We start from the raw sequence: 12,210 nt of genomic DNA, 5'->3' as shown, positions 1-12,210 counted from the left end.
AATATTTGGAGTATTTCATGAGAGGCACTCCACTAAAATATTACTATGCTTGTTTGTTTGTTTTTAATGATATACCCCCAAAATTACGGGGGCAAATTGTGAATACCTTTTAACAATCATTTTGTTTTTCCACATCCATGAGCCTTTTGTTTCTATCTTGTGTTCAACTTATTATTATATTTGGAACCTAGCATGCCAATATTTACTGGCTTCACTTAACAGCTATTGTCAGTAAACTGTCTTTTAGAACTTCAAGCACCCTTGGTACATCAAAGCCTTGTGTTAGGGATGGGTGACTTGCTCCAGGATAGTGACACTTAAGCCTGGGGGGCAGGGCTCATCACAATAAGGAAATGTGCAGCAGAATAATGGGTGAGGACAATGGGTGAGGATAATGGGTGAGGGGAATTGTTTTTCCAAAATATCCGTGCTGTTACCTTAGTTCTGAATTCCTGACACATATTAAAGAGGAAAAAGTTGAGAACTGCCATTCTAAACAAAGCAAAAGATGAAATTTTGGCCATATTCATTAGAATAGAGTCTCACCATGAAAAAATATTCATGAAGAGGATAGGGATTATTCAGATAGGACAAACCCAGATAGTACCTCTTCTGAAATTCATTTACAATGACTTAGGATAAAAGGATGCTCACAGTAACAGTAAATCAATATTTCCTAGGTGCAAATATATGAAGAAGACTTCAAAAAGGAACGATCAGACCGTGAAAGACTTAATCAAGAGAAAGAGACTCTACAGCAAATTATTCAAACTTCTCAATCCGAGTTGAATAGGCTGAATTCTCAGGTATCAGTCAAAACAAAAATAATCTTTACCAGCTCATGTGTATTGTTTTTAATTTTTTTCATTAAAAATTTTCAAGACTTTGGGCTTCTGTTAATTGACATTGATTTTCTCTGAGAGGTAAGCACCTGGGATGAAATCACTCTTAAACAATCTCACAAAGAGATGAAAATGACTGGAGATTTCTTTTAACTTAAGTATATTAAGGAGTAACCTAAGAATTTGGATTCCAAAGTCGTGTATAAAATCCAGTTCTTCTGATCTTTTTCTCATAATATTTATCTTGGTGGAATGGGAGTTGAACTACCTAGTACTCAAAATTCAAATCCAAAATGCGCCAGCACATTGAAGTTGTTTCTAAACTCTTGTCATTTTCTTTGAAGGTCTATGGTGGAATGTTCCTGTCTTCCAAAAACATACATATCTCTGAATGTCATTTATATATATAAAATACTGAGAATTTTGTTCGCTGGGTTCCCCAGCTAAATGTGACTGGCACACTCTCAAGGAAGCCACATAGCATTTTCCAGTTTATTGAAATAAAATATATTAAATATAAGCACATTACAATTAAATGCAATAGGATATATTAAGAGTAGACTCAGCAAGTTGCCACGATGGGTAAATATTGATGTTAATGAGGAAGATGTAGCTAACACAATTTTGGCTTAAGAAAAGAAAATGAACCACAGAATTTTTGATTTGCAAAATCATCCAATACTTCTAAGTAAATAGGAAATTGTTGCGGGACATGGTGTGACAGCTCTGGAGCTGCAAGATTCTTAGTGTCCAAAGAAATTTTTAACTATTTGTCATCCCCTTCTTCCTGATAGAAAGTATACTGTGAATTAAATTTAATTTCTTTTCCGATGGTTTTCAAGGATTCACTTGAAATTCCTAATTTTACATGCAAAAATCATTTGGCAGAACTATTTTCCAAGAAATGGAGAGGAATAAAATCGTGGTAAAAATATAATAAAATGAAAATAGTGAAAATAGTTCAGTTCCGATTACTCTCGGTGAGGAAATCACTCTGAATTTGTATCCTTTATATGCAGAGCTCCCTTAATTTGTTCTAAGTTGTCACTGCACAAGTTATCTTACCTCCAGCCATATTTTAACTTGATTCATTCTACTGTATTAAGTTCAGACTGATGATAAGTTTATGTCTGAAATTGGCAATGTCCTTGTCATTGTAGAAGGTCTAGTGCATCCAGGAACACATAACCATCTAATTATACTATAGACTATAATCTACAAGTAATTTTCATTTCTGTGTCATCTGCAAACTAACTTTCTGTTGATATTAACAAAATAATGCATTGTCTACATACAGTATGGGATAACTGTGTTAATGAACTAAGGGATAATCTTAATGATATCTTAAAACTACCAACATTTTTCTTTAAATAATGATAGTCCCAACATTTATTTTTCAAAAGTCTCACTCACTCTGGTAAAAGGATGGTAGAGTTCACAAAGGGAACTGGTAGATGGCTTAACAATCTATGTTAAATGTATTAACAACAGATTAAATGCCATGATATAATAGAATCGGCATGATGTTATTTGAATAGCATATTATCTGTGGTCCAAATGGGCCATTTGACCAAAAAGGAATTTTTAGGTCAAATCATTCTGGCCGTAGTTGCTTACATACCAGAGGTTATTCATTCTATCACTAAGGATATTTTAAGTCAATGACTGATAAAATAAAAGTGTGGTGAAGGGCAAAATACTTAGAGATACTTAGGAGTAGGAGAAATTTAGGGGTAAAAGCTTTGTGTTTGTGCCCGCTTTGACAATCAGGAATGACATTGAGCAAGTTCTCCAACTTTTCTGTGCTTCCTTTTTCTTCCTTCATCTGTAAAATGACAAAGTTGAACCAGATGACCTCTAAAATATTTCTTATAACTCTAAAAGCTCTGTCTCTAAAAGTGAGTTACTAATTCTCATTATACTCACCTGTAAAATATGGATGATGGTTCCTACCTCATAGACATCGCAACGTTGTTTTCAGGGTTAAATGAAAACAATCTATACAAAAACATCTAGCTTCGGTCATGGATCACAGGTATTTCACAAATGATTTTTGTCTATTGGAAGGGGACGTTTTTAAGTAGAGTTTAGTTGTACAATTAACATGCCACCTTTAGTTCCTTGTAATTTAATTTTGATGCTCACTTTCTTTCTGCAAGGCACTTTGTTATATACTATGAGGAAATTAAAAAATGATCCTTGCTACTATTAAAGACTCACAGTACAATGAGGGGGACATATATAGTCTATCCTTATCATTTGTGGACTCCATGTTTGTGAATTTGCCTACTCACGAAGGTGTATTTGTCACAACAAAATCAATACTAGTGCCACCTAAAGTCATTTGTGAACATGCAGTGAAAAACTTGAGTTACCTTATATGCTTGTTCCAGTTGAGGTCCAATAAGTCCTTGCCTCCTCGATTTGGCTCTCAGACTATAAAAAATGTCCTTTTTATGGTTTATTTTGTGTCACATTTTCTCATTCTTGTTCTTTTTGTTGCTTCTTTCATTGCTTAACATGGCCCTCGAATGTAGTGCTGAAGTACTACCTAGTGTTCCTTGGCACAGGAAGGCTGTGCTGTGCCTTACAGAGAAAAGACACATGCTAGATAAGCTTTGGTTAGGGATTAACATAGTGCTGTAGGCCAAGAGTTCAATGTTAATGCATCAACGGTATATGTGAGATGTCTTTAACAGAATCATGCATAAAACAAAATTATATATTGATTGGTTAACAAAAATGGTATGACCAGAGGCTCATAGGAACCTAACCCTGCATTTCTCTAGGAACACTGGTTCAGTTAGCCACTTTAGTGTTCATGGTGACTTTATTAGAACATAACTACCACAGATAATGAAAGTCGACTGTGCACAATACACATTGGACTATAAAAAGTCACACGGAAAATGTATAATGTTAAATGGGAGGACGAAGGAAGTAGAGAATAATTCTGATAGGTGAGACTTGGAATGGTATCATTCGGTGGGGATATATGCCTCACAGGGTTGTGGACCATGCTGTGGAGGGATGACAATAGCATGACTAATGAGTCCAAGAAAAAACAGCTTTCTGTCGTTGTGTCAGAGGTTGAAGGAATCCAGAGTGGGTGACTCTGACTGAAGAGGTTGGGTCTTAAACAGTGAGAAGCCAGAAAGTACAGTAGTGTGACTCTGAACAAGTTACTCAACATCTCATGTCTCAGCGTCCTCATCTGCAAAGTAGTGATAATACTATTTAAGTATCACACAGAGGCACTGGGAGGATATGGTGAGTTACTATATGGAAAGCACTTAGATCAGTGCCTGGCATGGATTAAGTACGTGTACAACTTCTAACATTTATGATGGAAGCTTTTGAGTGTACAGCTGACCAGTTCCAGTACATTCAATTGGCAGTGGAAGCTGTTTCTGTATCTGTGTCTATTCCTATGTCTCTAGATATTTATATCTATATCCCAGTATATCAGCCTAAAACTTAGACTTACAATACTTTCAACAAATAGGGAGAAGAGTTTAAAACTGTATTCAACTTTCCAAAACTTCATTTGGGAATTTCAAGATAGAACCAGTACCCTTCTAGAAAATCCAAAACTTGACTGTTTTCACCGTTGGCATTGCTGCTATCAGTGCTTCACCCCTTGGGCGTCTGAGGAGGTCATTGACGGCTGGGTCAGGCAAGAGTAACTTTAGGGGGCACTTTGGTGGCTCCGTCTGTTAAGTGTCTGACTCTTGATTTCATCGCAGGTCATGATCTCACGGTGCATGGGATCAATCCCCGCATCGGGTTTCATGCTGAGTGTGGAGCATGCTTGGAATTTTCTCTACCCGCCCCCCGCCTCTCTCTCTCTCTCTCTGCCTCTCTCTTGCATGCGCTCTTTCTCTCTCTCTTTCAAAGTAAATAAGTAAACGTTAAAAAAGATGGTAAAGAGTAACTTTAGAACAAACCATGTGAACTCTTTCACAAACAGATGTCTTTGTTTTGTCCATAGATAAAAGCTTGTCAGATGGAGAAAGAAAAACTCGAAAAGCAGTTAAAACAGGTATGTTGCTCCTGACCTGAATTCAACAATCTTCTTGTCATAGTTGAAATGGCAACCTTATGTTCCACCCCCGCATGTATTTCCAAGCACAGCAGTTCTTCGTGGTTCCAATTAAAGACATATTCAAGCTCTGCTAAAGATGGCCCAGAACACCCATACTTTTCCTTATCAACTAAAATGTCAGTGGACACATAATGCTTAGGCACATCCAAAGTTTCTCAACCCTAATGCGCATGAAAAACACATGCTTTTCGGAACATGTTAGCAGTAGCACAAGCCTTAGTGTGTGTTCACACTAAGGAGATCTCGTCACAGACCCACGAACACCTGGGAAATATATTTCCTTGGTATTTTTGCAATTGCTTATACAATTTACATTTCAAAAATTAAATCAATTATTTGTGCCTTTTTTTTGAGAAAATACAGTATCTTCTTGGGCACTGAAGAATTCTGTCCCATTGGTTCTCTAGTAGCCTTCAGGAATGAATATTTCTTCTCTTAATTCTTGATTTCCTCTCTGGACTTTAGTTATGCTGTAGGAATCTCTGGCTACAATTTAAGAACACTTGTTTTATGGCTTACTGGCTGATTCTTCTTAAGCAAGGATCCTCTCTGAAGATAACTCAAAAACATCATGTTAACTCTATTCTTTTCAAGTGTTTCCAACTTCTTCAAAATGAAAAGCTAATTAGAGTTTCACCCTAAGTGAAATTTGACCCACGAGCCTTATCTATATCAGTCCAGAGTCTATACTGATACATCTACTATGTCGAGTTAGGATTATGCAAGAGTAGATTATGCAAGAGTTAAATCTAAACTTTAAGATTTAAGCCAAACCTGTGGTTGTATGAAGCAAGTATCAGTGAAGTGTCAATGTGGCTCCCCAGTTCTACCCACTTCCAGTGAACGGACAATATTATCCTCCTCAGATGTATTTCCCAATCTGTAACTGTGGCTTCAATTTCCATCTGCGGGATCCATGCACACTGGCAGACCCTGGGACTGCACAAGATCTACATAAGCACCCAGTAAGTAACAGCTTGCATTTCAAACATACAAGTGCTTATATTATCTAATAAGTGCTGGTATTTTTTTTTTTTTTTTTTTTTTTTTGGTAAAAATTATGTCTGTTTCAGGGGCACCTGGGTGGCTCAGTTGGTTGAGCGTCCGACTTCAGCTCAGGTCATGATCTCACGGTTTGTGAGTTCGAGCCCCACGTCAGGCTCTGTGCTGACAGCTCAGAGCCTGGAGCCTGTTTTGGATTCTGTGTCTCCCTCTCTCTCTCTCTGCCCTCCCCTGCTCATGCCCTGTCTCTCTCAAAAATAAATAAACATTAAAAAAAAAAAAGAAATCATGTCTGTCTCTGTAATCTGAGCATGTAATATTCTCCACAGAAAGAGCCTCTTTTAATCCCAGCCTCTATGTTACAGTTACAGTGGTCAATTACACTATAATCATCTTTTGGGGACACTGGACCCACAGACCACACATAGATATGAATGAATTAACTGAAATGTATCAAGTTAAGCTGTAATTCTTTGAAAGAACATATAACATTTTATACAGGTCCTTTTAAATGAAATGCCTGAGTCTTCCAAGAGGACATTTTTGTCTATAAAGAAAAAGCAAAGTGAATATAGCAAGTCTGAGAGATGCCTTTTTCAGTTATAAACTTATGTTGAACTACTGTGGACATTGCTACATTTGTGCCACAGAGTTTTTGACATTTTCCAATTAAAAGGATATTCCTAAAGCATCCAAGAAAAAGTGACCCACTTAAGTTGCTCTCTGTGACTGTGTCTACCCAGGCAAAATGAAACGAATAGTGGAGCAATTATTTGTGAGTGGAATTGATTTGGACAGTCAACCTGAATAAGTCAGAACCAAAGCACCCTTCTTTCCTTTCTCCATAGCGGTATTCCACCCACCCTCCCCCATGGTCTGGATGCGTCTCTAATTTGTGTTTTGGCTACATAGAATCTTCATACCGGAAAAAACATACATTTTTTTGCATTTTGGAAATGTTCAGACAACTCCCCTCCTCCTTAGTTTTTATTAGCTGTGTTTTTAATTATGCAAAGAATCTTGAGAATCCCTTTACCTGGGATTTTCCTAGCAGAACATGTATGGAGAGCATGATTCTTTTGATTGCCATAGTTTTGTATTTGAGTGTAACTCAAAGCCCTTTTCCCAAGGGAGGAGGTAATGACTCTTCGGGTGGCAGAAGGATGTCAGAATTTAATGAGCATCCTTTAGTTGACCCCAGTGTGACACAGCACACTGCTGAGAATTTGCTTCATTTTGTGTTGTTGCCCCATGTCACTTCTGTGACCCACCCCCATTTCCTTTTTTCTTTACCTGCTTGCTTATTTTTCAATCTTCACCAGAAACATTCCTTGGAATTCCCAAACATAGGTATAATTCCCTAAATTTGCTTTCAGAATGTAGAAGTAAATTAATATTGGGGGAAACAGAAAGCGACAGAAATGTACTTTGGAGTTATCTCCTACAGGTTGGGAAATTGTAGAATTATTCTTGTGAAAGGTTAACTTATAGAGCCAATGAGTCAGGCAAGCTCATCTAGAAGTAAAAATGACTATTGTCTTCAAATATTCATTTATGGAAAGAAGGCAGAAATTCACCTAGTCTAAAAGCTCATCAAACTTTCCTGATCAGTTATAAGAGGAGTGGTCCAGACCTTGTAAAATTATCACCAAATAAAGGTCTGTATTTGAAAAAAGATTCTGAGTCATGTATATAATGGCTTGTATTCAGTTAAACAGTATTCAGTTAAACACGATCTTGCTATAACAATGGAATTTAACTCCCAGGGTTCATTTTAAAAGAATATTTAGTGTTCTATGCTTATTTCTAAGCCTGAATTAAAACACAAGCGATAGTGTTTGTAAAATTACAGTATATTTGCCTTCTTTTGGCAACTCTCCTGGAATATAAAACTGAGGCTCACGTCACTTATCCTACGTGTTATTTGAGACATCTAAAAATAAACGAGGAGATAAAAAACAGAGGTGATCTCATTTCCTCTTTTAGCTTTTTCGTGGACCAAAAGGAGCCAAGAGTCTAGGTGTCTGAGTGGGGGTAAAGTGGGGTCAGACTGTACGAAATGCAGCATTTCTTAGTGTCTTGTCAGATAATTGAACTTTAAGGCTACTTTCAGTGGTCTGGCAGCCCTGTAAATGCTCCCTGTTGGCTCATTGTTAGAGAAAATTTCCCGGAGTTATTTTCTGGAGGTAATTGAATAATAGAACAAAAGGTCTGTATTCTCCGTGTCTTGGGGGAGGAAGGGGGCAGGGGTGAGCATTGGCAGCAGGAAGACAGACCATCCTCAGGGGCAGGTGAACCTGAGATTGCTGTGTTCCAAGTGGTTCAACACAGAGACTCTCATCTTAGAACTGAATCTTGAAATGCAGGTCTATAGCTCATGATTTATTCAATGCAGTTTGTTTGACATGTTCCTTGATATTCAATATCTAGATGTTCTTAACTGGTGAAACCTAGAAGAAAATCCCACAGGGCAAATCCAAGTCTGCCCTTTTCTCTCACTGCCTCTCTAGTCTAAACCACCTGAGTGATTTAGAGAAGAGTTTCCGCGGAGGAACACTACAAAGAGAAAGATCTGCCCTGCTTCACCATCCTGAGCCTCTACAAGCCATGTCCGCAGTTAACGGCTTAGATTTCTTCCTTGTACCAGAAAACGTTGAGCTTGTAATTGTTTTCTCGGTCTTTCTTTTGCCTCCTGTGTGAGGGATTTAAACATAGTATTTATTGATGATAAACTGCTTTGTTTTGTTTATGGGCTGTAGTAAGTTTTACAGAAGTGTTTATACTTCTGCAGATATCCAAAACACATCTGCTTCAAAAAAAAAAAAAAACAACAAAAAACAAAAAAATAAAAAACACCATGACACAACCCCAAAGTACGAGAAATTCTGGCCAGCACAGTGCACAGTGTGGATTTAGAGGGGGGTTGGGAGATGGTAATAGTGATGACGGAGGTAAGAGAGATGAGCATGATTGGCAACAGGTTTGGACAAAAATTACTTTTGTGTTGCCTGCATAATAAAAGCCACATAGTATAATTATATATTTAATGCGCCTCTATGTTTTGTTTGAAGTCCATATTGCTATAATGTTGTATTGTTCCACACAGCCAGACTATCAGTGGTATGCTCCTGACCAGTTTCCGCCAGATGTGCAGCACAAGGCAAATGGTAAGACCACAGCTGTATTGAGCATTCTTTCATGTTTACATTTTAATGGGGTCTTTTCGGGATGTTTACTCAACATACATTCATTCCTACTCAGGGAGGGCCTTCTCTAAAGTTGTGTTGCATACACAACTCTAATTTGATGCACCTGGGGTTAAATTGAACTCCTTCAGAAAAAGAAAATGTTCAAATGCAGAAATGCATGAATCTCAGTCCTGGCTTCTGTTCCCATTCCAGTCTCAGAGTCAGTATCCCATCTGGGGTTAGAAATGAAAACTTCAAGTAGAGCTATACTGTAACAACAACAACAAAGCTCTGTGATTCCACTACAAAGGGCAGATGCACATCCACTCTTCCAGGTTGAGTTTGCTAGACAGATGTTTTAAATGTCACTGGCAGACAGACAGAGGAAACAAAGACTCAGAACTGTGTTCCCTAGTGACTAAATGTCAGACTCCAAGTTTAGGCCAAGGTAGCCCACAACACCCACCTCTAAGTACACTGGAAAAAACCTAAAAAGGTACCTAGAAAGTACTCACAACTAACTACTCTTTTATCTTACTTTTCTTTAGTTTACCATTCTCCTCTTCTTTCCAGAATCTGCCATACTTTCTACTACTTATTTCTATGGTCTCAGGAGGCCATCTAGGAATGGGCTGTATAAACTGTGCCATAACCATAATCTTACCTCTGTTTTCATCACATATCGTTAAAAGTCAGCCATGTCTGCTACATGCTTAAAAATCTCCTGTGACACACACTTGTGACTCTATGTTGTTAATTTCCAGAGATTTTAATCTATCCACAAAAGCTGAAGATGAGCCATATTCCAATTTCAGGTCATACTTGAAACTTGATCTCATTTAGTTCAGATCTGAGATCATAGAATTCTGGTTTTTAGTATAAGGAGCCCATTATGGAGTGGAAATAGAAAGCTAGGGATAACATGTAGTTTTCCAGGTTGTATACTTCACAGTCCAAAGAGTTCTTCATGGTAGTCTATGCAAATGTAGCCCCCTACAACAAAGAGTTGTGCTTTATACAACCTGGACATCTGTACCCAGCAGCACTAGGAATGGCAAATGCCATAGCTTACAGAAGGCTTATAGAAAAAAAAAAAAGGTAAAAAGTGAGAGCTGTATAATAAAATGTCTAGTTATTTATCAGAAAACTGTGGGTCTTTGTTTTTCTTTTCTTTTTACTATGAATATAGCCCTTGGCTTTAATGAAGTTCTTGGGTTCCAGCCATAACAGAGAGCTTTTATTAGAATGGCATACTATTAACCATAATGATTGTTGTATAATGTCTGTGGTTTTGAAATCCGTTGTTGTATAATAGCTGAACTGCCACCCAATTATAATTTTCCACTTCATATTATATTGGTCCAGAATGAATATTAAAGATCTCTTCTCTCTGAGGTGGAGTTTAATCACTAGAAAATACAATTATGCATAGAGAATTCAGTAACATCATAAAGACATTTATATATCACTACTAGATTCTTCTCGGACTAATGTAATAGAACCTAATAATTATGTAAAATAGAAATGAATTGTCATGACCTTCAGAAACTAAATAAAATTATGCAAAAATAGAATATTATAGTCAGTGTGCAAGACCCACAGATTTTTGTCTACTTGGGAAGAAACATAATGAAATTTGTGGTGTGTAATATGTTGTGTGACAGTCTATAGATTTAAAACTATAATAAGAAAAAAAAACCTCTGTTATGTAGCAACCTGAGTATTTTTAAAATGTTGTTTAAATCTTCACAATATGCCATAAAATAGGTTTTGTTATTATGCCATTTTACAGATTAGGAAACTGAGACTTAGAGAATTTAAGTAGCATGCCTAAATCACGCAGTTGGTAAAAATTAGCCCTGAGATGAGATTCCAAATGTATAGAACTTTAAAACCTATCTTTGAATCACATCCTATCGTTCTCTTGAAAACCCCCCTCTCACTATATTAAAATTTTCTAAAATGATTGATATAAAGTGAGAATGGGGGCTTTAACTTGGATAATTATATGACCAGAATCTAACCATGAATAGTCTTTTCTTCCTATGAACTTGTAACATACGTTATTTGTGCTACTCATTTGATATTTTGCATATCATAGATAAAAGACACAGTACAATGCAAGGTTAAATACATAATAAATGCTATCAACGAGTTCATGCTTGGGCAGCCCTGGTAGAAACTGATGGGATGCGTTGCCATTTGAAACCTTTCTTTCTCCATACCAACACAGCTCTGCAGCTAACTGTGGCTTCTCTGTAGCAGAGAAGAGGGCTGATCATGGGCCAGGCCATAGAAAGAAATTCCCTGCTCAGAAATCTACCTGTTTTTGATTTCTGTTGCTCCTCTTCTAGCTTCCAAAGCTGATGCTATTTTAAAGTTCAAGCCAGGTCATAAAAATTGGCAAAAGCTCTGGAATCACTCTTGTCAAAAAACAAAAACAAGAACAAAAACATCTCATGTGCCATTATTTAATTTCAGTGGCGATTCTTCTTATTTTTTCTTTCATTTAATTGGAAAGCTCCTTTTGATTTGTAAGTCCAACCCAATTTCTCAGAATTCCTTTTTTTTAAATATTATTTATTTATTTTGAAAGAGAGAGAGAGAGCACAAGGAGGGGAGGGGCAGAGAGAGAGAGAGAGAGAGAGAGAGAGAGAATCCCAAGCAGGATCTGCACTGTCATTGCAGAGCCTGATGCAAGGACTCAGACTCACAAACCATGAGATCATGACCTGAGCCAAAACCAAGAGTTGTATGCTTAACCAATTAAGACACCAGGGTGCCCCTAGGATTCCTTTTTTCAAATGTTTATATATTTATTTTGAGAGAGAGAGAGAGAGAAAGGGAGAGCATGTGCACACAAGTTGGGGAGGGGCAGCAGAAAGAGAGGGAGAAAGAGAATCCCAAGTTTTTGGCGCAGAGCCCAATGAGGGGCTTGATCCCACGAACCATGAGATTGTGGCCTGAGCCGAAATCAAGAGTCAGACACTCAACCAGCTCAGCCACCCAGGTGCTCCCAGTTGCTCAAAATCCTTAAAAGTAGCTTTGTGGTATTATTAAATATGAGTTTAGA

The 12,210-nt window shown here is 37.5% G+C and overlaps 1 protein-coding gene across 3 annotated transcripts in view; it reads left to right on the top strand.

Annotated features, from left to right (window-relative positions):
* TNIP3 (TNFAIP3 interacting protein 3) overlaps positions 1 to 12,210 on the top strand; it is a 55,408-nt gene that overhangs the window by 36,759 nt on the left and 6,439 nt on the right. The window contains exons 8-11 of one of the 3 annotated variants that reach the window (XM_047091172.1): positions 681 to 806; positions 4,834 to 4,884; positions 5,814 to 5,912; positions 9,056 to 9,116. In XM_047091172.1, coding sequence (XP_046947128.1) covers positions 681 to 806; positions 4,834 to 4,884; positions 5,814 to 5,912; positions 9,056 to 9,116 — 337 coding nt within the window. The other 2 variants (XM_047091175.1, XM_047091173.1) reach the window with 2 other exon arrangements.

The sequence above is a fragment of the Lynx rufus genome, unplaced genomic scaffold (assembly GCF_022079265.1).
Source record: "Lynx rufus isolate CCGP_SWC_20201006 ecotype Redwood Valley unplaced genomic scaffold, mLynRuf1.p SCAF_3, whole genome shotgun sequence".
Classification (NCBI taxonomy): domain Eukaryota; kingdom Metazoa; phylum Chordata; class Mammalia; order Carnivora; family Felidae; genus Lynx; species Lynx rufus.
Note: the sequence above shows the minus strand (reverse complement) of the source record. Positions and strands in the feature narration are given on the sequence as shown.